The 27860-nt window shown below is 37.7% G+C and overlaps 1 protein-coding gene and 1 pseudogene across 1 annotated transcript; one reads left to right on the top strand and one right to left on the bottom strand.

Moving 5' to 3' along the window:
* The first annotated feature begins 674 nt into the window (after window positions 1-674).
* LOC141841029 (poly [ADP-ribose] polymerase 2-like) lies at window positions 675-18721 on the top strand. The gene is made up of 6 exons (XM_074729509.1): window positions 675-857; window positions 933-967; window positions 17587-17662; window positions 17864-18006; window positions 18085-18158; window positions 18432-18721. The coding sequence occupies exons 3-6, from the start codon at window positions 17608-17610 to the stop codon at window positions 18445-18447; spliced, it is 288 nt and encodes a 95-aa protein (XP_074585610.1). The 5' UTR covers window positions 675-857; window positions 933-967; window positions 17587-17607; the 3' UTR covers window positions 18448-18721.
* Window positions 18722-24978: 6257 nt separating this feature from the next.
* LOC141848003 (pectinesterase-like) lies at window positions 24979-27860 on the bottom strand (annotated as a pseudogene).

The raw sequence follows: 27860 nt of genomic DNA, 5'->3' as shown, positions 1-27860 counted from the left end.
TCAATCAAAAGTCATGTCTCATTTTAGTTCGATTCATATAACAAGTGGGAAAACACTTTGGAGGTGCGGACGGAGCATTAAATGATGCCGGATGGGTTTGGACCTGAAGGCAAATATGTAGCTATCGCCTAGAGCTTCGAAACACTTTCAACCGTGCCTCATTCTGATTCTCCAGTCAAAAGTTATGCCTCGTTGAAGGCCCCAGTCAAAAATCATGTCTTATTCTAGTTCGATTCATATAACTAGTGGAAAAACACTTCGGAGGTGTGGACGGAGCATTAAACGATGTCGGATGGGTCCAAAACTGGGCCAGTATTTCTCTTTCTTAGAGACCTTCTAAATGTATCTGACCGTGCTTTGTTCTGATTCTCCAGTCAAAAGTTATTCCTCGTTGAAATCCTAAGTTAAAAGTCATGTCTCATTCTAGGTCGATAATAAAATTTTAATAATTTTAATCCTAAATTATCCCAAATTACGATTATGCCACCACGTCAACATTCCCGCCTGTGTTAGTAAACCTAAACCGCGCCCCCCAAATTCCCATTCCCGCTTCCACGCCGTCCAACCGCGCCAAATTCCAGCCCCCAAATTCCCATTCCCGCTTCCATGCCGTCCAACCGCGCCACACGTCTCGTCCAACCGCGCCAAATTCCAGCCCCCAAATTCCCATTCCCGCTTCCATGCCGTCCAACCGCGCCACACGTCTCTCCGTCTCCGTCCTCCTCAGCGGCGTCCTCCCTCCCAGCGGCTGCTTCACTTGTCCTCCCTCCCAGCGGCTGCTTCATTTCCCTCACGCGGCTGCCTATCACGTAGTCGTACCTCCGTTCCTCCGCCCTCGTCTTTTCTCTACCTACTGCGTAAGCTTCCTTCTAGATCGTCAATCCACTTTTTGTGATTTTTCATTTATTGATACGTTTCCTTGTTTCGTTTAGGAAACCTGAGATGGCTGCTGCCAATAAATGCCCAAGTAAGCTATAGAACCCTCCTGCTCTTTCTTCTGTGCTTTCGTTTGGATGTTTAGGGTGGTTTTGGTCTTGGCAGTAGTTGTGAATGCAGATGGTCGTTGAGCGCCCTTCTTATGAGTATCTTGGTAGATGGTCAATTGGATCTCTTCCACACTCAGTTGGATTTCTTCCACACTGTTAATGATTTTTGATTCATTCAACCAAATTTCTAGTTTAACTATTACAATACTTAATAATTGTAGCACTCTTTCTGTCATTCTTTGATCAAGGTTGTTTCCTTATGGTTGCTTAGATTTAGAAAGCTTTCTACATGTGCCCGTGTTTATGATGGCTAGGGCATTCCGTTGTGTTCGGGTGGTCTTGGGTTCTAATCCCATGTAACATGTCTTATGTACACAATATTAGCCTTGTGCCATAAAAGAAAAGAAAACGATATTGAGATTAGATATGGAAGAATCTTCTACTAACTATGTGGAGGAATTTTTCCTTTTGCAACTCATTAGCTATTTCCTCAAGTATTAGTAGGCAGTAGGAGATTGTCTACGATCCCAATCTTTACTTATGTTTTACCATGTGTGAAATAAATCTAATATAAACGACAAAATGAAACTGGGGTCTCCAACTATTTGACATTAGATGGATGTAATTATTACCATTGGTTCTATGAAATACCATGTCAAGTGTTTTTGTTATTTGATCTGCCTTACCCCTTTCACCTTTATCAATAGAAAATATAAATCATGAATATAGCATCTAAAAGAAGTTAAACTTCAATATAATAAGTATGCTCATGCGTTTCACGGAATAGCTGATCATGATACTTGATGATATTTTGAACTACATTTGACCTTTTTATTGCTATGGTTTAATTTCTGGTTGAACAAAAAATATGTTAATATAATATTGAATCTATCTCATTGAATTGCCTTTTCAACCTCATTTTAGTTGCATTATCATCTCTTACATGGCCCTATGTAATATCTATCAATATGAGACTTTGGCTTCCACCTCCTAATGGAAAGTTCTATATGAGGATGTGGGAAAGCATGATATTGTAAATATTAGTTTTTGTTTAATAATTCCATTAGAGGTTTTTAGGGATTTTATTAGAAAAATCTATTAGTGTTATCAATAAAGTGATTAGGATCCCATATATTGAATAAGTTTTTGAGTTAAGTATTACTGTTATAATCTCTTTTCTTTCTCTCCCCATCATCTTTATCTTTTAAAATCTCTTTCCTTTTATGTTGACTAATTATAGGCTTTGTATTTTTTTCCTCTCTGTTATTATTTTTTTTCTTTTTCCTTGTGATGCCTTCAATCAAAACCCTAAATCAACCTTTATAGTTGGATTTCTATCGACCTTCATTACTGTTTTTTCCTATTACCAATATTCATATATGGATTCCTTTTACCAACCTTTATAGTTGAATTTTTCCCTTTATTCAGCCTTCATTACCTATTTTTTTTTGTTTTATTAGCCTTTGTAGCTAGATTCCTTTTACCAGCTATCATTACCTATTTTTTGTTTTATTAGCCTTTGTAGTGAGATTCCTTTTACCCGGTTTCATTATCTATTTTTTGTTTTATTAGCCTTTGTAGCTAGATTCCTTTTACCCACCCATAGTTGGATTTTTCTTTGTCACTCCACCTTTATTGTTGATTTTTCCATGCATCAGTTTTCATAGTTGGATTTTTTTTTTAACTATATCTCTTATAGCAAGACTTTTCTTTGATTTTTTCCTATCTCGTATCAATACTTACACAAGTTTGACTTATAAAATGAAAAGTTCTAGAAACAATTGCTATAACAAAGTCAAAGAAGGTCATTTGATCTCAACAATCTAGAGGATTACAAAATGTACCAACTCTTGATCGTATAGTTTATGGTGCACTTATTGTAAAAAGTCATGTTGTACTCGTGAGGTGTTGGAAGCTTCATGGAAAATCACTTAGTCAAGAGTGGGGACATAAAGGATAACAAATAAGGATAGATTGTTAGGCTGAGATATCTTATTGGTAACCTTGACAAAATTCCAACTACTGGTTCATTAGTGCACTTAGATATGTTTCCATTCTCTATTGGATAACATATGTTAGATACAACTATTTTCAACCATTGGATCATGGAATCAAGAGCTGCTGATCTTATAACCCATTCACCAAGTGTCTTTTCGATGGATTCTCCATGCAATAAGAAAATAGCAATAGTTGATGGTTCTTTACTACTATAGCTAGCATAGGTAACCTTATCAATAATCTTAAGAAATGTTTTTTATGCCCCTAGATTCTCCATAAACCTTCTCTCTATCCAAAAGGTTTCTCGAGATTTATGTTGTGCTGAGATTTTCCATCATAATTGTGTATTTCATGATAAGGATTTGGGGAAGATGATTAGGCATGCTAAAGAACAGAATGGACTCGACTATCTTGGAACGTTGAGGCAATCAAACATTACCAAAGACAAATTACCTTCCTTTTTAGTTTTATAAATTTATCTATCTAATAATGATAAGATTTGGCTTTGCCACCACCGACTTGGACACCCATGTTTTAGAGTTTTCATTGTGAAGTGTGTGAAGTTGTCAAACATAGATGTGTGTCTTTTCTAGTAACTAATAAAAGAAGTTTTTTTTTCCTTTTATTTCATTCACGATGATATTTGGGTTCCTTCTACTACTACTAATGTTTTGGGGGCAAAAATGGTTTGTGACATTCCCTTGATTGAATCAGCACAAAGGGCTCTTGATAAGACCATAGATGAAAAATTGAAATCAGGTTAGTAGGTAACTATGATATTTTAGTGATGCTTAATTTTTTCTTATGCTCTATTTTCTTGTGGTAGCTGTGTGAGCTACCTTCTTTTTCTATCTACCTGAACATGACCATAGCCTAAAATCCGAAATTGATTCTTATTTTGTAAGACCTAAATTTAACCTAACTCAATTCTGCAAAACTTAATCATTTGATTCCTTTTGATAGCTTGACCATTATCTTTGGTAAGTAAGTTTATATTGGATTAGACACTTTCAGATACTTTTCATGGTCCACTTTTTTTTATTAATAGTGTCTTGTGGAATTACTAATGTTTCAATTTTCTAATAAATTCATGATGATTGGATCACAAGTACCTCTAATACTTTTCAATTGACTTGGAGACCACTTTAGCACCACTTACTATTCACTCTTTTAAACCCAAAACTTATAAAACCAAAACCCGTTATTCTAGAATACATAACAACCTTCACTATAAGGACACAGTCAAATTTTCGTTTACATAATTATGAGAATAATTTAACATGGGTTGACATAATCATATCTAAAGAGAACTTCCAAGTCTATATAATATAAATCCAAAAGGAATGAAAACTTGATAAATTGAAGTTCACATTTCATCTCTGAACTCCTCTCTTAACATCTTTGGAAAAACATTACATCTAAGCACTTTCTAAACATTCAAAATCTCTCTTGAACAAGCAAACCATTTTTATCTTTAAGACTCTCAGTCATGTACAACTTTTACATGCTCCTGAGGCATCTCTTAGGCTCTAGAATGTTCCACCGACAAGAAGTTCACATCTCTAGCAATCACATTTTGAAATCATGCAATAAACAATAAAATAACCTAAAAGAGGGGTTATTTGGTGTTTAGGCCTTTTGGGACCAATATATACGAAATTCACCAATCTTCACGTTGGTGACATATTGCTTTGTTCATTGACTTGAAACTCCAAAGTGATGTGATGTTTAAAAGGTGCTTTGTTTCTCTTAGCCTTGTCTACATCACACATTGCAAAGTCATTTGGTCCATGTACCTAACTCCTTGGTAGAGCCCTTGTGCAGCCGATTTAGCCAATGTGGTGTCACTCAACCATAGAGATGGTTCTTCTCTCAATTCCTTACACTTATATGCCTCGGGGATATCCCCAAACAATACAAACTTCCTATAATTTATTGTCTTAGAAATTATACTACTAACCACACTTAAAACAACCATTAACTACTCTTTAGTTATTTCTATTTAAATTCTAAGTGGTTTAGTGAAATCAAATCTGTCTTTAGGAGAAAGGTCAACTACCCACAAACTAAGTTTGGCCTTACCAAGCCCTAAACTTCCACGTTGAGCCCTCTTCTACACTCAGGATCCTAGTCACCACCATATCAAAATATAAAACAACTCACACCTAGAGAGATGGTTTATTGCATGAACTGAATCCAAATATCATGCTATAGATGGTGAATTGTTTTTTTTTTGTCCTTTGACAATAAAGAGCAACAACATTCTCAACCTTGATTATATACCCACTACTTAAGTTCTATTTTCTTCTCTAGGTTGTTTCATCTGATGGCTATATGCTTTGCATCTATAACTCTAAACATCTCTTGAAGATTTGGGATTGAATCTAGATTTGTACTATTTAGATCTTTGCCTCACCCCCTCTCATTATTTCTTTCTATCCTCACTCTAAGTAACTAGTGTAGTAACTTTGATAAGAAATGATAAAATTTTCCCTTCTACTAACATGTCTCTCTGTTTACTTCGAGGTAAAGACGGAGGAAATAAAAGAATTCAAAATGGAATAAAATCTCTAGGAAAAAGAAAAGGAATCTTTTATTTGCCGTGCTTATTTACTTCAATTGAGGAAGGCGAATGAAATCAATCCATTGCACTGTTTACTTAGAACAAAGGAAATAAAACTAAATAATATATTATCCAAAATACCCTTTTTAATTTTTTAGACTAAAAATTCAATATTCTTTATTGAATTAAAAAATATTAAAAATATTTATAATTGTGTTCTTCAATATCCAATGTCTTTATTTTATTTTTAAAAAATGTTTATATATATTTGTAAGAGAACACACATAGCACATGCATTTTAGCATTCACACGGTACAAGAATTTCCAGAAAAGAAATGAGAAAACACTATTCAACCTCATAACTTTTTCACAGTAACTCAAAGTATAACATCAAAGTGAATACTTTACTATGTTATATGTTACCATACAATACATTAATGTTTTTAATCCAAAATTTAAAAGTATTTATTTGTGTAGCCATCCTTTTTGTTTGTGAACTTTCAAACAATATACTTACACTGCATAGAAGTGGAATAAAGTACTGGTCTTTTCAATAGTAAAACTAGATGTCATTAGAAGAATGAAATTGAGAATGTCATTATATATTAAAATCAAATTACTTACACCACTGTCATATATTAAAATAAAAACTTTTCAAAAATAAACAATTCTAAAAAATAATCCACAATTATTACAAAATTATTGCCAACTAGAAAATTAAACTAACTTTCATATGCTAATAATACTAATAAACCTATAACCCTATACTTTGAATGCCTATCTAAACTTTGCAAATTGTGATTATTCAAATCAACACAATTTAAAATTAGAAAGAAAACGTCCTTAAAAGAACAAGTCTCTTTTCCGATGGACATCCCATAACAAGCATCATCTTCTCCTTATTCTCTCCTAGGAATAGGTACTAGTACAAACTAAATCTGTAGTGTTTCTCTTTTAGCTTTTATTGACGAAATGACTCATTCTCGATAATTGAACTTGAACTATCAATTGCAACAACACCTACTTAATACTTAAATTGATGATTGAACTTTTTTTTACTGCCATATGCATCAACAAATATAAATTTCTCTTTTTTAATCCCTCAACTAATGGTGAACTATGAAGGTCCACTTCATAACTCATATGCACATCATCCCTTTGATCTTCTTCATGAAATATTTTAATATTTCTTTCAGTGGTAGTGGAAGCTCCTTGGCCATTTCCATTGTTATGCGCAAACAACTCAAACAACTTCTCATAATGAGGTGCAAGGGTATATCTCCACTTCTTAATTTGATGGATTAACTTAGATAAAAATTAATTTTATCATAAATATAATAGTTATATAAATGATAAATTACAAACTAATATCTACCATCAATACTTACATCAATAATTTACTTCCAAACTTCTTCCTTAGCCTTAAACAAATTATAACACGAATTAAAGTAACTCTTCAATGTTTTCATTCTATTCTTCAAATGATCCTTTGTCAATGGAATTTTAGTCTTCTCATAGTAAATGATTACCATTTCTTTGTATGCAGTAGATGTGATGTGAAAGTGCTACCTACTCAGTTACCATTAACTTATTGTCAATATAATATCTATAAAAATATTATCTATTTCATCAGTCCACTTAATCATATCCTTCTTGACTTATTCGATCGTAGAACTCATTATACTCAACACTTACATCAAATTTACACTAAAAGGGCAGCCCGGTGCACGAAGCTCTCGCTATGCGGGGTCCGGGGAAAGGATCCATTGTACGCAGCCTTACCTTGCCTTTGGCAAGAGGCTGTTTCCAGGATTTGAACCCGTGACCTCTAGGTCACATGGCAACAACCTTACCGTTGCGCCAAGGCTCCCCTTCATCAAATTTACATGTGAACATGAAAAAAAAACCAAATCTTATATGTAGTTATAAACTCATAACATTTAACTATATAATATTGGATTAACAAGCATAATCAATGCATAAAAAATAATATCCATTCGAAGAATATCTCGTATTAAGATTAGCAATAGCATGTCCAAATAAGTCTTCTTTAGTTGTTATTGTAATTTGACTCCATAACATTAGCTATGTTATCCTTGATCAAATAAGTCTTCTTTAGTTATTGTAATCCAACCAAAAACATCAATTACAAGTGATGGAAAAATCTTGAAAAATCGTTCCGGTGAATTCAGATTTTTTTTTTTCAAAAACGATTTTAAGTTGCCCTCATAGTTAATCAAACCAAGGTTTGATTAACACATTTAGATCATTGGGCTCTTGTGTTTAGTTTACAGAATCTGTGATAAAAGGGATAACTTAATTATAGCGGAAACATTAAATTATACTTCTTCTTTACGGGATATTTAAAAGGAGTTGAATGCCTCTCGATGTTCTGTTGTATTTCTCTCCTCTTCTCGAACGTTGTGTGGACAACGATCCTTTGAGATGATTCCATCAAGTCTCTTTACTCCGATGGCAAGCAAGCAATGAACTAATCCTTCCTTTCTTTCTCTTTTGCTTTTCCTTCTTCCTTCTTCTTGGTCGCCAGCCCTAAGGGGAAAATAGCACCAAAGGCCTCGGCTCTAGAAGAGCTAGAAGAGGAGGCAGCCCTAGGGGAGCAAGGGGAGAAGCACTCTTAGGGGCCGCCGACCCTAAAGAGAATAAGAATAGAAGAGGAGGAGGGAAGCCAACCCTTCACAAGGAGGGAAGGTATGTGGTCGGTCCTAGCACAAGGAGGGGAAAAAAATTCGCTTAGTTGTAATTTTCCCTTTGCAAGTCTCATCTTTTATAGCTTAGTCATCTCACAAAATTTGGTATGATTATAATCAAATCAAATCTTCTTATCTAGATTTGATTAGAAAAATCATAACCAATTTTGTCTGCGGAAGAGATAAAATTATGATTCTAATCAAATCAAATCTTATCCAAATTTGATTAGAAAAATCATAATTAATTTTGTCTGCGGAAGAAATAAAATTATGATTCTAATTAAATCAAATCTCATCCAGATTTGATTAGAAAAATCATATCCCTGGGGGATTAGGAATCAAGTAAAAAATTTGTGTGTCCCTGTTTGTTTTTCTAATATTCCGCTGCTAAGTGTCCCTATTTGTTTTTCTAAAAAATCCGCCTTGGATGCGGTGGAGGAGGCGGCCGTCGATGCCAAGAGGAATGGAATCGTTCCGCTGTGGCACCGTGATTTCTCACGGGAGAGGAAAGCTGCGTTGCAGATGACGACGCCGAGGAGGGAGAAGGTGAGGGCAAGAAGGACGAAAGGGAGCGCGATGAGGAACAGAAGCAATCGCAGGCAGCAAGTAAAGAGGAAGGAATTAGGCGATTCGGAGCTGTGCAGGTGCTGGTGGCTGATCGCTCACCGTTTGTCGTGAGAGAAGAGCTTCGATTCGCAATTCGGATGCTGATCCGAAGGAATTACGCGATTTGGAAGAAGATGATTTAGGTTCGAAAGAACCTAACTTGAGATGGGGCGGCTGCAACGGGATGCTGTCAAGTTCTCGTGTGACAGGGAGGAAGACCACCGTCAGGTTCGCGGTTGGGTTGGAGAGCACGACGGGCTTAAGGCTTGCGCACGAGAAAGAGGCGCGCGGCGGAATAGAAGAAAATCCTAAAAAACTTAATCTAGCTCTGATACCATGTAAAATAACATAAGAAATTTTATTTTATTACAAGAAATAAAGATTTTATTTATATATAAATTTTAGGGATTTATTCCCTATTTTAAAATATATATTTTTGTAAGCTATTATCCATAAATATTTTAACAGTTACTATCACGTATGCCTTTAACGACCACTCTACTCCACTCGCTAGAATTCACTTCCTAAAATCATGCACTTGTAGATCATAAATTAGTGTCTCTAGAATGTGGAATAATTTCCATCAATATCATAGTAGAATTTTGGTAAACCTATGTGCAATAACACAAATCAAATTTATGTATTTTTTTAATTAACACTAGGTATCCAATTCTCAGAATGGATTAATCCTGAGGATGATCGACCCCATGGAAGTTTTCCATTAATTATCATGGTAAATCGAGCAACAGTGGAGGCCCATCCAGGTGGCCAACATTCTTAGGTTCACTTCTCACTAGAGGGAAAATCCCCTACAATATGTTGTAATTTACATTTGAACTTGAGATGCTTAATTATCCGTTGGAGGGCCTAACCGCGGCCTAACCGCTGTACCATAACATAAATCAATTTTATGTTGTTCTATGTAAGCTGTGTTCATGGAGAGAATCTAAGTGTATCTAATAATTAAGCAAAAATATAGTGGATTCAAAATTCCACTCCTAGAGGGATTTCTCTATCCTCTTAACTCTTATTATAATATAAAAGTATCCAAGCATATATAATATGAGAATAAAAGTACAACAACAACGGGATAAATCAATGTCAGCACCTTGTACAAGATATTTCTCAATCTTCCTTTGACTGATATCTTGATTTGAAAAGAATCTCATTCTAATATAATATATAGCAAAAGTGTAATGAAAATTGAATAAATCAAGGTTGCACCTATATAATTTAAATCTATATAATATGAGAGCAAAAATAATGAAAAACTAGATAAATCGTCATTCACAGCTTGTACAAAAGACCTTTCAATCTTCCTTTACTCTTTCTACACCAACAAAAGCTTTGCCCAAGAAAAGAAGCTTGTTCTTTACAAGTTCAATGGTCTTGACATGCTCCTCGATGCATCTTTTAAGCTCTAGAATGTTCTATGATATGTGTAATTCATGTATATGTTTTGGATCTTATTTAACATGTATTTTTTTCCATTTAATGAGCATTATTTAGGTTGCCTTCTTGCTTTTGCATTCGTTTTATATATTTGTTCGGATGACTACGGTTTGTGCTTTACATTGTTAGGATGTGAAATCTTGACGTTTGAAGCAAATTTGGGGACGAAAAGCCAAGGGAATCCATGACCAACCTATGTTGCTTGCCATAGTTATGGTTCATCCAAGAAGAAGAGGCAACTGAAAGTATCAAATTAGAGCATTTAGAATGGAACACGACTAGACCGTGTTGGCCAACATGGCCGTGTTCCATGCTGCCCTTTGACAGAAAAGAGCTTTTAGTGCACAACATGACTAGGTCGTGTCGCCTAGCACGATCGTGGCATGTGGCCGCATCCCCCTTGTTTTTAGGAAATTCATTGGCTCTTGTTCTTTAGGAAAAATCTTTTAAACCACCTATACATTTTAGGAAATTCTATTAGCTGTACGTACTTTCTAAGAAATTATATCAAGGTTTGCTACTATTTAGGAAACTTTGTCAAGATTCTAAAGCTATAAAAGGAGGCAAGGGACAATGGTTAGAGACATCGAGGAATTTTTCAAAAGAGACCCTAAGGATCCCTTGATAAGGGATCGAGAAGGGGAGGCCACAAAGAAGATAAGGAACTACGATATCGACGATCGATATTTCTGAATAGTTTCTTTATTTTCTTCCCATAGACAGATCGATTATCTTAGGACAACCTCTTTCGAGTAATCTATCATTGAGAATTGTCAATGATTCATCGTGATGAAACCAAAATTATAAAATTGTCTCAAGATTTGATTTTTCCATCACCTTTCACCTTTCATTCAGTTTTACTTAGTTCCTTTTCGCAATAAATTTTCTCATTTGATTCTTGTAGATAGTCTATTTTGCACATAGTACTTAACTATTAATGCCAGAGGATGATATTTTTATTACTTGACACAATTATGCATTTGTGGTTTACACACATTATTCCACTTGTGACAAATTTCTTTACTCATTATCATGCATAACCACGTAATTATCTTTAAAAAACTTCAAAATTATAACTTGGATTTTATCCTTATTTATTAGGTGCAATATGTTGCTACCGAACAATTACTAATTGTGGGTTTCAATTTGTTAACAATTCTCTTTTTAAAGTTTGTTTTCCACTAAATTTAAATCTCATCAGCCTTGGTTGATTGGTCTTTTGTTATGTTGGTAATAGGTGAGGAGGGAGAGGTACCACGATCCATATGCTTCTTGGTATTTGGTCTGAGAAACAAGAACAGGGTCATAAGATTTTGGCCTCCCTAGGCTTTAATGATCATAAGGCTAGTGAGTTGGCTAAGGTGGTAAGTGTTTCTAGCCTGTCTACGTCGTCTTCTCCGATCAAAGTCAACGGTCAAGTCAATGGTCAAAGTCAAAGTCAATGGTCAAAGTCAATAGTTTGACTTTTGTTGATTTTTGTAGAATCTTTGGTTGGGTGATTTTTAGCCAACCGGAGTTAGGCTCACCCGAACTCGACTCCGACATTTTGCCCCTTGAGCATGCTTCCTCCCGGCTTCTCGTCCCTCGGACTTCGCGCACATCCTTCTCGCTCCACCGGTGTACTCTTCCGTAGTTTTCGCGTCCCTCGGATTGCATCGAGCCCGTCGGCTCACTTTCCCGTGCAACCCTTCTCGTCTACTACGTCTTATGCTCGACTTCCTCCGTAGCTAAGTTCCTGCACACTTAGCAGAGGGATTAGAACAACACAGGACCTAACTTAACCTGGTTGATCACATCAAAACTAACCGGGGCACCAACAGTTTGTTACTGTTATGTAGCTATGATCCTTATTTTTATTATTTTGAAGAATAGAACTTGAAACTTGCAAGGTGCAACCGACTAAAAGAACATTGATTAACAATTTAGGACTAGCTCACCACTTTCTCATATTGATTTTATTTATTTTTGGCTTATACCTCATCAACATTTCTCATTTGAAACAGAGTAGCCGAGCCGACATTATGCTGTCCTAACAATAGCAATATCAGGTAAAAGATTGTTGACAATCTTTTTATCGGAGAAAGTTGAGTGACGAGCTAATTCGAGTTGCCGAGCCGAGCCAAGTTGCCGAACCGACCTAAGTTGCCGAGCCGACCCAAGTTGCTAAGCCGAGCCGAGGTGCTGAGCCGAGCCGAGCCGAGTTGTCGAACCAACCCAAGTTGCCGAGCCGACCCAAATTGTCGAACTGACCCAAGTTGTCGAGCCGAGTTGAGGTGCCGAGCCGAGCCGAGCCGAGCCGAGCCGAGTTATCGAACCGATCCAAGTTGTCAAGCCGACCCAAGTTGCTGAATCGACCCAATTTGCCGAGCCGACCTAAGTTGCCGAGCCGAGCCGAGTTATCGAATCGACCCAAGTTGCCGAACCGACCCAACTTGCCGAGCCGACCCAAGTTGTTGAGCCGAGCCGAGCTGAGTGATAAGCCCACAAATGATGTCACGAATGAGCTTCAAATTAGAATTTATAATCGAAAACCCTTAACTCACAAGTAAATGTAATACATGGGCCACGAGTCGTATTTTTCAAGGATTAATAAAGAATTGTATGAATCGAGCTAAGATGTCGTTCTTTTTGGGGTTTTTATATAAAATGGGGGGTTTTGGTGTTTTTCAAAGGTAATGTAAAGAAACATGAAATTGAAAACAAGAACCTATGTAGTAATTGAAGAAAGAAGCAAAAGCAACAATTAAAAGCAAAATTATGAATCAATATAAAGTCTGACAAGCAATTGCAACCTAAACACTTTAAACCAAGAAATAGAGCTCACCAAACACTTTAACTAATGAAACAATTCATAACTTCATGATCCATTCAAGCAAAGAACAAACATGTGTAGAAAATTTAGCTAAATGGAAAATGCAATCTCCTAAACTCACTAAAAATTGTAACTGCTTAAACTAACCGATCACTAGCTGATTCACAACCAATTATCTGATACTGAACAGGAACAATAGAGTTTCAGAATTCGAGATTCAATGAAATTCAGTTTGAGAAATGTTGAGTAATTGAAGCTAAAGAAACTTTAAAGAAATTAGAATCCAACTAAAAGCTAAAGCATTAACCAATAACACGAATTCATGGTTTTTGATCAGATCACGAATCGGAACAGCATTTCAGAAACAATACAGAAACAAAAATTCCAAAACCGATCTCAGATCTTCCCTTCAATGATCAATCTCCTCCTTGCCGTCACACAAGTTTGATCAAAGATCAAAACTACCAGAAAAACTCCTATCAAACCCAGCTTGATTTGATTTGATTGAATTCGATTTAACACAGCTTCGGAAACCCTCCTTGCTTGCGCTGAACAGAACTTTGTCCAATCTGAAAGTCCAGCCAAAGATTCTTCAAGACGCTTGCGATGCAGTGCTCGAAAACTATCAAGAACATTCAAAGAATCCCTCGGATTGCCCTTGATAACTTCGATCAACTTAGATCTGAAAATTTCAGCTGGTCATTGCAGCGGCAAAGACAATCTGAAGAAACCCTCAACAGACACTGTCGCCCCCAATTGATCACAAATCTAAACTCGTAGTCGTCTCTAATAGTTGGAGAATGATTTTGAAAGAAGAAAACCCGAAGATCGCCAAAGAAAATGCGGAGAAAAATAAAGAAGAAATCGCGGGACGAAGCTGCTACAGTGGAAAAATCGCGACTCTGTTGCTACAGTGTTTCTTCTCGTTATAACTATGATTTGAAAATCGGCCGGTTCGTTACTGTTTGAACCGGGTTTAATTGTGGTTTAGCGCCGGTTCAGCTCCAATTTGATCTGGTTCAGCTCCAAATCAAGCCCAATTCAGCTCCAATTCAGCTCCGGTTCGACCCATTCAACTTAAATCTTGATCATGAACTTTTGGAATCCATCGAATCACCAATTTTTACTTGACTCGGCTCAATTTGGCTCGATCATGGTTCAATTTAGACCCTATAAACAATCAAGCTTAATTAATGCAAAATTTACCATAAAATCACAGAAATTATAATTAATTGCCCAAAAATATAATATTTCTTAATTGCAATCAATTCATATCATTTAGCATTTTATTTTCATGTAGAAATTCAAATTGAATCCATAAAATGCATTAAAATCCTAACCCATCACTGAGTTGCTGAGCCGACCCAAGTTGCTCAGCCGAGTTGAGTTGTCGAGCCGACCCAAGTTGCTGAGCTGACCCAAGTTGCTGAGGTCTGCGTTTAACGCAGTTTTCTTAAAACAAATTTGTCTTCTCCGGCGGTGCTTACAGGTCAAGACGGATGTCTGTTTCTCAGGATATAATGATAAGACCGGAGAAACGATGAAGCACTAATCGTTTCTGGCGATCTGATTACACCCAAAGGCTATCACTGGGGAAAGCAGAAGAAAAGAGGAAAGGGAAGCGAGGGATCGAGAATGCTCTGTCTGTAGTCTCCCATCACTTCCTCTTTTATAACCTCGCAATATATCTCTAATTAATTGGAGATTAATGGTATGATTAGTGGCTTGATTTGAAACGTTAGTAATAATACTCGATCGTTTCAACATCAAGTAATTAACTCGTCCATTAATTTATACGTTATAAAAATTGAACGGGATGACAAAATGTTGGTTGATCTGCTTGGGCAAATTATGCCCTGACCGGTCCGACATTCGACGCGTGCAGGTCGCGCTCGCACACAAGTTGCCTTGCGGATAGTGCAATCCGGGCCCTGGATTTGCACCCCCTGCGCACCCACGCGTGAGAGAGAGCCTCTCCCCATGCATTTGTTCATAACATCAATGCTTGTGATACAATATAAACCAATTAAGTTGCCTCTCAACTACCAATGGGGGACTAAGACTCTTCTATATGAGGGTCTTCTCCATCCTTCTAATTCTTTATTTCCATTCACATTTTCAACAAAGATATATGTCATAATTTGTTGTGCTTAACCAATTCAGTGCAAGCTTTGTTGTATAGAATATTCCACTGGAGGTTCTTTTCATGTTGAAGGATAACTCACTAAACCCAAAGCACAAGCAACTGGAATTGAAACAGTTCGTGCATGTGTATTTCATTTGGTTTTGGTAACAAATCCGGCGAAGATAATTCCTGGGGACGTGGAAACACGTGGCATGGTGACGTGGGGAAGGAGTGAAACACGGGGTAAACACGGAGCAATGACATGGGACAGGGATAAAGAAATCTCGATCCCTCGAAGTCATGATGAAGGTAGGAGAAACTGACTTCCCTAGGGGAAGAGCTCCTCCTTCTGTACAATGCATGAAGATCTCTTACAAAATACCCAGACCTCCTCTCCCACCAATTTCGGTACTTCAGCCCTAAGCCAACTAATGATCTAGCAAAACACCGATCTCATCAAGAGGTCGGCATATGCATTGATATCCAAAGGGAGCTCCTCTTGGCTCATATTTATAAATTATAATTTTTCAATAATAATACGCCCCTTAGAATCCAACCTCATTATCAGGTTGGATCTCCTCAAACCCCTACACCAAGTTTGATCCTCTACAAAACTCCAAAGCCGACCTCACTGGGAGGTCGACGCTAGGTTTAAAATACAAATCGAGTTCCCTTGGACCTCGACACTCATAACCCAATTCCTCACGATACCCACAAGCCCCACGTTGATCTCGGATAAACCTCATCAGGAGTTTACCACGGGCCACAACACTTAGAGCAACGACGAATAAACCCCGTCCTCTCACAATAAGCTTAGAAGCACCGACCTCAGGATATAGTCCTGGCATCGCACGCCGACTTCATGACCCCGTCCGGACATCACATGCCTACCTCATGATATGGTTCTAATATCACAAGCCGACCCCATGACATGGTCCCGGCATCACCCGTCTACCACATGACCTAGTCCTGGTATCATATACCGATCTCATGGCTTGGTCCTGGCCTCACAGGCCGACCTCATGACCTGGTCCTGGTATCATATACCGACCTCATGACTTGGTCCTGGCCTCACATGCTCCCTCATGATCTAGTCCGGGCATCATTTACATCAGCTACGACTCCTACAAGGAGCTCGGGACATTCCTAGTTCATCTCATCATCCTGGTTGATATTATCATATACTTGCGCATCTCAGCCGCACATACAAATCAGCCACTCCCGATCTCAGGTTACGGAGTAGATATCAACGGATCAACATACTGACCTTTTCAGCAAGCTTAGCAATTTATCTGCAAGAGTTGGATTATAGACCAAATCTTCTTACTTGGTCCCGCAGGATCCTAACCATCCAAAGAAGATACCTTACGCTGTGAAACCATCCGATATGCGAAACCTGTCACGGAGTCAGTCCGATGTTCCCGCCCTTATCACCAATTACCAACGTTGAGATCCGAAGATATCGCTCCCTCCACCCCTATATAAACCTCGCAGGTATGACAATCAAGGGGCTTGAATTCTCTTGACATGTATTACCACTTCATTTTTCTCTATCTCCTAACTTGAGCGTCGGAGTGGCCACGCCAGGATCTCCCGGTTCCTTGCTAATTCGTTCGTTCAGTGTTTGCTTCGCCAGGTCCTTCTCGTTGACGTGAAATTGTCGGTTGACGCGGTCTTATATTGTCTGGTGGCGTGACTATCGTCGGCAAGGAGCTGGAACAGTAACAAAACGAAGTGCAGTGCAGGCTTTCTTTTTTGACATATATGACTGCAATTTCTTTTAACTTTGACGGATGACCCTCTAAATTCTCGGTACAAGCAACTGCAATGTGAACTATCACCTATCGATGTTGATACCAAGGAATTCTCTATGGTAATCTCTGTTTTCCTTTTACATGTTAAAACTGATTGATGCTAAATGATTCTACAAAAGCTACAAATTTGAAATAGGATATTGATTTTTAATTTATACAATAAAGTTTTGTTATAGTAGCCTTGATATTCTTCTTGTCAGATTTGTTATGATAAGCTATCTCCCCATATGTCAATTGTAACATTGGATATTTTTTTACCAAATAAAGAAGTACTTGTTGAATACACATGCCAAAACACATTCAGGCTATGCTGTTGATATCGTGTAGATATTTAAGGTTTTCAGGAAAGCTGAACTTGAACGATTCAAAAAGGTTAAAATGGATCCATTTGTCTCACATTTTTTATGTTTTATCTATTTGTTTACTATACTGTGTGCCTATACAGAGTTAAAATTATAACATAGTTATGCCAGAAATTCTTACTGATTTCTTCTCATTAAAATGATTATTACTCTGTTACAGTACTCTAACACCAAGAATAGGATGCTTCTGTGGCATGGCTCTCGACTCACAAACTGGACCGGAATCCTTTCTCAAGGTGTCCCTTTGTCGATTGAATGTTGTTTGTCATTGACATTTCATGATTACTGATATGTGTTTCATGGAAGTTTATTTTAATTATTTTCTCATTTAGGAAGGTTCTATTCATTGTTGAATTTCTTGAGGTTCGATTATTTTATTAAACTGAAAAGATGTTAATAGTTTCTTGATGAATTTATTCGTGATCCTTGAACATCAGTGCTGAGGATTGCACCTCCAGAAGCACCCGTTACTGGTTACATGTTTGGCAAGGGAGTTTATTTTGCCGATATGTTTTCAAAGAGTGCAAATTATTATTATGCATCAACACAGTCCAGAGAAGGGGTGTTGCTCCTTTGTGAGGTAAATGTCATACGGTAACTAACAACATTTAATTTTCAATATTTAGCTTTTGTTGATTCAGACTACCTTTTCCCACAGGTTGCACTTGGTGATATGGCTGAGCTTCTGTCTGCTAATTATAATGCTGATCAATTACCTGAGGGGAAATTAAGGTTTGCATCAATCTTTGCTAGATTCTCTGTCATTAGAATTTAATTTTTTTAGCATATGATTATTGGAACATGAGACACATTAAGGGAGGTATCAAATGTATCACAGCTTGTTCTTTTTGGCAATTCTCTTCAGGTGGATATATTTTTTTTCCTAGTTCACTGAACTATGCTACATTCACGTACTTTTTTTAAAGTCAAATGTGGTGCAACATTTATTCTTGCCTATTGACGTTTGAATGATTCAATTGCTTGTGTTTTGCATACAATCAATAGGAGTAAAGCCAGATAGAAGCAAAGACAGAAGATTTTGCAAAGCAAGCAAGAAGAAGGGCCTAAACAAAAACAAGTGAAGAAGAATACACCTGTTGAGTTTAAAGTTGTCATTTCTCGCCTCTGATCGGCAAGGCCATTTATCTTGTTATCTGCGTTTCTTCGTACTTTATACCACTTGCTCAATTGCTGTGTAATTGTGCTGGATGCTGTGACTTTATTGTGTTCTGGTTGCTTATCCACTGAACCAATCCGATTTATTCGTTTTTAAATGATTCAAAGAAGTTTAGTAATGTCATCTATCTTGTGAAATGATAATAGGTCGTTTCTCATTTTTCACATTTACAGTGGAATAAATAATTGCTCACAAAAAATAGCTGAAGTTTTGTTTGAATTTTACTTGGTCTTTGACTAGTTCTAGTGTCTATGTGGTGAGCTCAGAATTTTGGGCTCAGGATAGTTCACATTTTTATTGTGTTTTTTAGAAATTTGATTTTATAAGAATTCAATATCTAGATTATCATATAATAATAATAATAATAATAATAATAATAATAATAATAATAATAATAATAGTATGTTACTTACCTTTAACTCATTGAGAAATGTAGAATATTTGTTAAAAACTATAGTAACATATTAAACATAGCTATTACAATGCCATAGATGAATTGATAAAATGCAACAAAAATTGAAGTCAATAGCCAACAATAAAACATGAATGGACTAGTCTTTTTTTGCTTTATTCCAATGACTTTTAAGACTCGAAACTTTGATAGGAAAAACAGAATGATTTTGCGAGTTCTAATCGCGGTATTCTCCCATAAAAGCCTCATGGAATGTATTGAGCCTGGAGATGATGGCTGGAATATTATCCTCCTGCGGGAGGATCGTGCATCTTATATGCCATGTCCCAGGTACCTTTTCGAAATAAAAGAGACAAGAATGACTACATCAGTATAGCCTAGCTACATAAAAATTTACACCACGAAGAAATATGGTTTACATACAGATTGAATTGGAAACTAGCTTGCCTGCCCGAAGTCTGATCCAGGGAACCACTACAATGCCTGTGGCATCGAGAAGGCGCCTAACATAGAACACGTCTGGTGCTGCGTTCACTGCCTTGGCTGTTTGAATTGCCCTGTCAGGTAGGTGTAGACGCGGGAAGAGGTACATTGCTCCTTCAGTTTTGTTGCCTTGTCAGTTCAACGTGGCAATCCTTCTTCACTGAAGAAGTAACATAAATTAGTAATTTGATAAAATTAATAAAAGGTAATCAACTAAATTATTCTAATTACGAAGCTAAACTAATACGTATCCATGACATGCCATGGTAGAAAATAAAGTTAAGAACTTACTTTCATTCATTCTATGCATTCGACAAAATTAATGATCCTATTCACACAAAAAATGCCTTTTTTGTGCAGTTGATTCATCAGAACATTTAAATGCTTTTTTTTCCTACAAGAATTCACTGGAACAGATTTTCTAATGTTTCCCATCATATCCATTCTAAAATTTTTAAGTAATTCTTTAGTGTATTTTTGTTGATAGACAAAAGTACCATCACTAGTTTGTTTTATTTGTAGCCCTAAGAAGAAGGTTAATTGACCTACTAGACTCATTTCAAATTCATTTTCCATTAATGTTATAAATTCTTGCAAGAAATTTAAGTTAGTTGAGCCAAATACTATATTATCTACATATACCTGGGTTATAAAAATATCAGTTTTTAGGGTCTTAACAAATAGTGTTGGGTCAATTTTACCTTGATTAAAACCTTTAGATACTAAGTAGTTCGACAGTCTTTCATACCAAGCTCTAGGGGCTTTTGCTTAAGTCCATATAGGGCTTTCTTAAGTTTAAAAACATAATCAGGGTGTTCTAAGCTTTCAAAACCAGGGGGTTGACCTACATAAACCTCTTCCTTAATTAGTCCATTTAGGAAGGCTGACTTAACATCCATTTGATACAACTTGAATCCCTTATGGGCTGCATAACCTAAAAGCATTCTAATGGACTCAAGTCTAGCTACAGGGGCATATGTTTCATCATAATCAAGTCCTTCTACTTGGCTAAACCCCCTTAGCAACTAACCTAGCCTTATTCCTAACTATTTCACCTTGTTCGTTAAGCTTATTCCTAAAGACCCATTTGGTTTCAATACTCTTTTTGTCTTTAGGTAAGGGTACTAAGTCCCAAACTTGACTACGTTTAAATTGGGCTAACTCCTCTTGCATAGCTATGATCCAATTAGGGTTAAGTAAAGATTCTTCTATAGACTTGGGTTCGATTTTGGAAATCAAAGCAATCTGGCTAAGGTTTCTAAAGGCTGACCTAGTCTGAACCCTTAGTTCTGGATCACCTATGATTTGATCAGTTGGGTGGGCTGAGCTAACACGGACAGTCCTAGTTTGGTCAGGTTCAGGTTCAGGTTCAGGTTCAATTAGATCATGGTCTTGGTCCTCAGTTGGGTTTTCATCTGGGTTAGTGTTGGACCTAACAAAATCAATTGGTTGGTAAGTGTTTTGATTAGAGTCATTTGGGCTAGACTTTTCATCAAATTTTACATTTGTAGTTTCTTCAATTCTTAGGGTAGTTTTGTTATAAACTCTATAGGTTCTATTGGTAAGGGAATAACCTACAAAGATACATTCCTCAACCTTAGATGTAAATTTTCCTAAGTGTTCTCTAGTATTAAATATATATACTTGACATCCAAATACTTTTAAATACTTAATATTATGTTGTTTGTTATAATAGATTTCAAAAGAAATTTTTCCTAGATTTTTATTTATAGTTATTCTATTTTGTACATAATAAGCTGTACTAACAGCCTCAGCCTAAAGGTATTTAGGTAAGTTGTATTCGTTAAGCATTGTTTTGGTTGCTTCTTGTAGTGTTCTATTTTTTCTTTCTATAATTCCATTTTGTTGAGGTGTTTTAGGGCAGGAGAATTAGTGATGATAGCCATTTTCTAAATAGAATTGGTTGAATTTTTTATTTTTGAATTCTCCACCATTATCGCTCTTAAGTCTTTTAATTTTAACTCCTTTTTTATTTTCTATTTGTTTACAAAAGTGGTTAAAAGTTTTAAAGGTTTCATCATTATTTTTTAAGAATTTTGTGAATCTTGAATAGTCATCGATGATTACTAAACAATATAAGTTTCCACCAATCGATTTAACTCTGTGTGAGTCAAATAGGTCTAGGTAAATTAATTCAAGAATTGACTTAGTTTGAGTTTGATTAGTTGACTTGTGAGTTGACCTAGTTTGTTTTCTTTGTTGGCAAGCATTACATAAGGTTGACTCAAGGTTAGGTAATTTTGGTAGTCCTCTAACTAAACCATTTAGTTTAGGTAGTTTTCTGAAGTGAGTGTGTGAAAGTCTCCTATGCCAGAGCCAAGTCTCATCCTTATGGGTTAAAAGGCTGTTTACTAAGGGACGGATTAGCCTAATTTCATAAATGTTATTGTGCCTATGTCCTCTAAGTGTGATGCCTGGGTTGTCAGTGTGTTTGATCATACATTCATTGGACAAGAATCTAACCTTATTGTTGGGATGTATACTAGAATCCTAGCTATCTATGTACATAAATATTTTGAAATAAGAATCACATTTGGTCAATATTTGCATTTAGTTTTTATGCAAGTGTGCAATTAATTTATATTGTAGATAAACATGGTGTGCGAAGTCACACACAGAAGATCATGTTATCAGTTCCTTATAGATTACAAACAGTGTTCACAACCAAGATTAATTGGACAAACCATTGGATTGGTTGTAGTGTAATTTGGTCTTAGTCTGTCTTGACTATAGAATTACATTAGTACACTCAGTGTGTATTGAGCAGGACTATCTGAGGATTGTTCGATTTATACTGACTATATAATCGAACTAAATCTCTGTTGCTATGAATGTACATGCTTTTAATTCCTATATAATAACAAGCACATGTACTTAGTATATATTTTCTTGATTCATCAAAGGGTGAGATTTAGAGCGATAGATCAAAAGGCCCGATGAGTTGGGAAGTAGTATTATGTACATGGCGTGTTGCTGATTATAGAAGGAAACTGTGTCCTATAATCTAGGCTGATGATGTCCCCTTGAGGAGCTCATAAAGGATTATCATGTAAACCCTGCAGGTGGACTCAAATTCGCATGATAACAAAGGATGAGTGGTATTACTCTCGGAATCAGAAGTTAATTAAATTCGAGTTGTCAGTAACTCATTTAATTAACGGACATACGATATCTTAAACATAGGGAGATTAATGTACTTATAGTAAGAAGGAGCCTATACTATATGAGATTGGTGCGGTAGTGCAATAATAACTCTCTAGTGGAATGAGTTATTATTGATGGACTTGAGTTGGGTGTTCAAGGAGAACACAGGAAGCCCAAGTCCATCAGGAGGCCAAAATCAATATCTCCTCTAGGTTCCTGCTGTAGCCTCTGGATAAAACCTTGTATCCAACTAAGAAAATTATATGAAATTTCGGATAGAAAATTTTAAGAATTTCTAAAATTATTTTTTCGAAGAAAAATTCTGTTATGAAATTTTGATTAAAATTTCCGTTACGAAATTATTAATTTTCTTCTGTAGAGAAAATTAATTATGATTTTTCTAATCAAATCTGGATGAGATTTGATTTGATTTGAATCATAATTTTATTTTTTTCACAGACAAAATTAATTATGATTTTTTTAATCAAATCTGGATGAAATTTGATTTGATTAGAATCATAATTTTATCTCTTCCGTAGACAAAATTGGTTATGATTTTTCTAATCAAATCTGGATAAGAAGATTTGATTTGATTATAATCATACCAAATTTTGTGAGATGGCTAAGCTATAAAAGAGGAGGCTTGAAAAGGAAAAATTACAACTGAGCAAAATTTTCTCCCCTCCTTGTGCTAGGGCCGGCCACATACCTTCCCTCCTTGTGAAGGGCCGGCTTCCCTCCTCCTCTTTTATTTTTATTCTCTTTAGGGCCGGCGGCTCATAGGAGTTCTTCTTCCCTTATTCCCTTAGGGCCGGCTCCTCTTCTCCTCTTCTAGCTCTTCTAGGGGCGGCACCCTTGGTCCTATTTTCCCCTTAGGGTCGGCGGCCAAGGAGAAGGAAGAAGGAGAAGCAAAAGAGAAAGAAAGGAAGGGTTGGTTCATTGCTTGTTTGCCATCGGAGTAAAGAGACTTGGTGGAATCATCTCGAAGGATCGTTGCCCACACAACGTTCGAGAAGAGGAGAGGAATACAACAGAAGATCGAGAGGTCTTCAACTCCTTCTAGACATCCCGTAAAGAAGAGGTATAATTTAATGTTTCCGCTATAATTAAGTTATCCCTTTTATCCCGGATCCTGTAAACCAAACACAAGAGCCCAATGATTTAAATGCGTTGATCAAACCTTGGTTTGATTAACTATGAGGGCAACTTAAAATCGTTTTCAAAAATTTTTTGTTTTGCAAGAATTCACCGGAACAATTTTTCAAGACTTTCCCATCACTTATAACTAGTATCACACAATTGACTGATACTTAGTAAATTAAAGTGAAAATTCTCAACAAGTAAGACATTTTTAATTATAAAATCAGACTCAAGTTCAATATTACCTAGGCCAATTACCTTAAGTTTATCGTTGTTTCCAAAAGCAACGGTCCCTAGTCTTTTGTACTTGAGTTCTATAAATTTGGTGGGATCCCCAATCATGTGTTTGGAGCATCCACTGTCAATAATCTATTTATTTTCCTATAGTTAAATAGGAGAAGTCAGAGTTTATCAAGTTAGGTTGAGTTTTGGTTAAGATTTGAAAGCTAAAAGTTGTTAAGAACCTAAAATAACAGAGTTTTGATCAAAAATTTAGATTTGAAAGACAAAGAAAACATGATTTTGAATTTTTTTTAAAAAAATTTAAGTTAAAAAGAAAAATCTTGAATTTTGAAAAATAAAAAAAATTTAAGTTTGAAAAACAAAGAAAGCATGATTTAAAATTCTGGAAATAAACTAAGTTATAAAATAAAATTTTGAATTTTGAAAATATTTTAAGTTTGAAAAAAAATTAAGTTAGAATGCAAAATTTTGAATTTTGAACCAATATCATTGCAAATACACAAAAGGATGAGGCGAAGATGTCAAAGATTGAGAATGCAGATTAATTGCCCCTGGGGCATAGGTGAGTTGATTACGACGCAGTTCTCGATTTACCTCCTCACAGATGATTGTGAGAACGACCGTGTGGGACCGCTAAGGTGGTGGATCCATCTTTTACAGAAGAGAATGTAGATTAATCCATCGTGATCAATCATATTTTTTTAATTTACTTTTTTTTTTTATAAATAATCATTGGATCAACCATATAGAATCCAGCAAATAAAATGTCCTTCTCAATTCATAAATGGATTCATTGACAATTACATCGCCATCAGGCATAAAATAAAATATATAGAAATATAAATAATAATTAAATAAGGAATGATAAATTATTAGTGAAATAAAAGTTAAATTATTATTATTATTATTCTAGAGAAGTGATATATGATTAACTAATGGATCCTGCCTGGTTCCGCGGGAGGGAGAAGGCCGGGGATGAAGGGCACACCGGTTTGGGGAAGCCATGTGTTTCCCTTAATGAACCGCTCGACGGTGAACTTCTGCGCGTGGTTGAGATCGATGTTCTTGATCCCTCTCCACTTGACCCTCTGGCTCTTATCGGAGCCCGGACCACGGTTGTCAATCTCGGCGTAGAAGCAGGTGTTGAGGCCGAAGTCGCCTGACCATGGCAGCCACCCCTTGGGGTTGATCAGGTCATCTAGCTGCGACTGCATCACCAAGGTCCGGGAGTATTCCTTCCATGGCCGTCCCAAGAAGGTGGGGATCTGATTGCGGAAGGGGAAGTAGACGGGATCGGCGCTGATGGTGCAGTTGTGGAGGATGATGGCGCCGGTGGACCGCCTGTCCTTGCGTCCCTGTGCCGTCACGATGTTTTTCTGGTTGTCCAACGGCTTCCGCGCCAGGATCAAGCAGTTCTGGAAAATGGAGGCTGAGTCGCCGAAGATAAAGTCGATGGTGCCGGTGATGGTGCAGTCCCGGTAGGCCGGTAAAACTGCCGATGGGTGTGGACGTAGAGAGTGTCCTGGTACCCGTCAAACCGCACGTTGAAAAACACTGCCTTGTCGGACTGCACCCGCAGCGCCACCGCCTGGTGCTTCTCCGGCCCCGCCGAATTCTCGATCCACAGGTCCTTTGCGATGAATCCATTTCCGACAACGGCTGTATTTATATATGGATATAGATAGATATCATCATCGTCCGCAATTTCATAAAATATTAATAGTCGATCACTTATTTTCTGATCTCTGAAATCGGTAATCTTACTCACCGACTGTAGCGGTTTTGAACGTCGAGACGCCATCGACGTGGTTGAGGCTTCCGGTGATCTTTGTCTTGGTCGGCCCATCCCCAACCATCATCAGGTTGGTGTGGCTCCGGTTGACATGGACCTGCTCCTGGTAAACACCTTCCTTTATGTAGATGACGACATTCTTGTCGCTGTTCTTCCGGACATGGAGGAGTGCCTCGCCTATGGTCTTGAAGTCGCCTGAGCCGTCCTGGGCCACCGTAACGTCGGGGTTGAGCTCTGCTGGGCTCAGCTGGAGGAGCCTCCGCTTGCCAGAAGAGACCCACGAAGGGTAAAACTCGCCGTCGTCGGCCAGGAGCTTTCGGCTGAAGCCACTGAGGTCGAGTTTGTCTAAAGTGTCTCCGAAGTTGGTGACGACGGCTAGGATGTTGCTCGTCAGCTCGGCGGAGCAGTTGAGCGCCTTGCGCATGGACGCCGCGGCGTCCGTGTTGGTACCCTCAAACCCGTCGAGGCATGTCTCCTGGTAAGTGATGGCGGCGCTAATCCACACCTTGAGGTCGTCGATGAATTTGTCCATCTTCTCCAAGGAGAAGCTGTCGAAGCGATCGACGGAGCTTCGGAGGTCGTCGATTCCGTAGTCGAGGAGCTCGTGGCAGTTCTCGAGCGCCTCGGAGGTGCGAGGATCCCTGGCGGCTTCCCGCAGCACCGAAGAATGGTCCAAGGCCTGCTTGATGTAGTCAAGAGTGATGTTGAAGGCCAAGTTGAGGAGATCCTTGGGCTGGGTGTCGTCGGCGGCGACAGAGCCCAACGTGGTCTCACATGTCTGCTGGTAGTCGGTGGGGCGGCAGAATTCTTGGATGTTCTTCTGCGAGGTGGACATCTCGGCCATTTGTGGTTGTGTTGACTCGGAGCCGCTGTGGTGGCTGGAAATGGTTACGAATCCGACGGCAGGGGCGGAGCCAGGATTATCGAGGGGGGGCCATTTTCTAACATCGCATTATCACACTAATAAAATAAATTTTGAATTAACTAAGAAATAAGTTACATTCAACGCAATCTAAGTTGCGCTAACTCTTCGCTTTTTCATAGATTCAAATTCATCTATGACAGAATTGATATCAAAACTGCGAGCAATATCTTTCTCAATCCCAATTAAAAAATAAGTTACATTCAACGCAATCTCGGAAGGAAATCAGCACTTTATCTTGAACTTTTCCATTCAATTAAATGCAATCGATTTTCAACATTTGTTCTATCAGCTTTATAGAGATAGCTTATATAATTCAATGGTAAAAAAAACCTATAATGTTTTATTTATGTATAGTTCCCTCTCCAAATATGAATGACTTAGCAAATAAGTTTCCTTTCTGGAAAAATGAGGTAATTCGCTATCAGGAACTAGTTGGTAGTTGCTTAAATGGGCGAAATTAGATTTATATGTTTGCTTTATCAATTAATTAATCAACAAGAAAGACCTAGATTTTCGTACTCAAATCGTTGAAATAGAATGCTCAAACAACGTGAGGCCCAAAACAAGCTTAGCAACTGCTCTACGCTAATTTAAAAAAAAAAAATCAAGATTTAGGAAAAATTGTCCTGCCTGTCGTCTATCGAGCGGGGAAATAGTCAATTTAGGGGAAACCTCGAGGGGATTCGAGGAGGGGAGAGGGGGAGGGGGTTTATCGGCGGAGGAGATGTAGGAGCGCTGGGGGCACCACGGAGGGGCGGAGACGCGGAGTTGCGGCGGACTAGAGGCTAGAGCAGAACCATAGCGAACTGCGAAGGCGAAGGGTCGGGACTCGGGAGGCAGGCGCGCGATTGCGAAGGAAACCAGAGGAGAGGCCGAAAGGGTGAATAATCCTTAACGGATTGGGTCCGATTTAAGCCTAAACCTTATAACCCATTACTCCCTAAATCCCAATCCCAATTAAAATTGGTATGTTACACAGGGGCCAGGGGGGGCGACCGCCCCCACGCGCCCCCCCTGTGGCTCCGCCACTGTCCGACGGTGGCGACGATGGCCACGAGCATGACGGCGGAGACGACGAGGATGGCAGCCTTCCCCAT

This window comes from Curcuma longa, chromosome 1, assembly GCF_044706935.1.
Source record: "Curcuma longa cultivar G26 ecotype Majalengka, Jawa Barat chromosome 1, ITB_CL_G26_1.1, whole genome shotgun sequence".
Taxonomy (NCBI): domain Eukaryota; kingdom Viridiplantae; phylum Streptophyta; class Magnoliopsida; order Zingiberales; family Zingiberaceae; genus Curcuma; species Curcuma longa.
Note: the sequence above shows the minus strand (reverse complement) of the source record. Positions and strands in the feature narration are given on the sequence as shown.

Bases quoted from the DNA above. Each gene is read 5' to 3' on its own strand.
- LOC141841029 (XM_074729509.1), top strand. From the start codon at position 17,608: ATGCTTCTGTGGCATGGCTCTCGACTCACAAACTGGACCGGAATCCTT. The intron at 17,663-17,863 runs GTGTCCCTTTGT...CTTGAACATCAG, and splicing joins GACCGGAATCCTTTCTCAAG to TGCTGAGGATTGCACCTCCA. The intron at 18,007-18,084 runs GTAAATGTCATA...CTTTTCCCACAG, and splicing joins GGGTGTTGCTCCTTTGTGAG to GTTGCACTTGGTGATATGGC.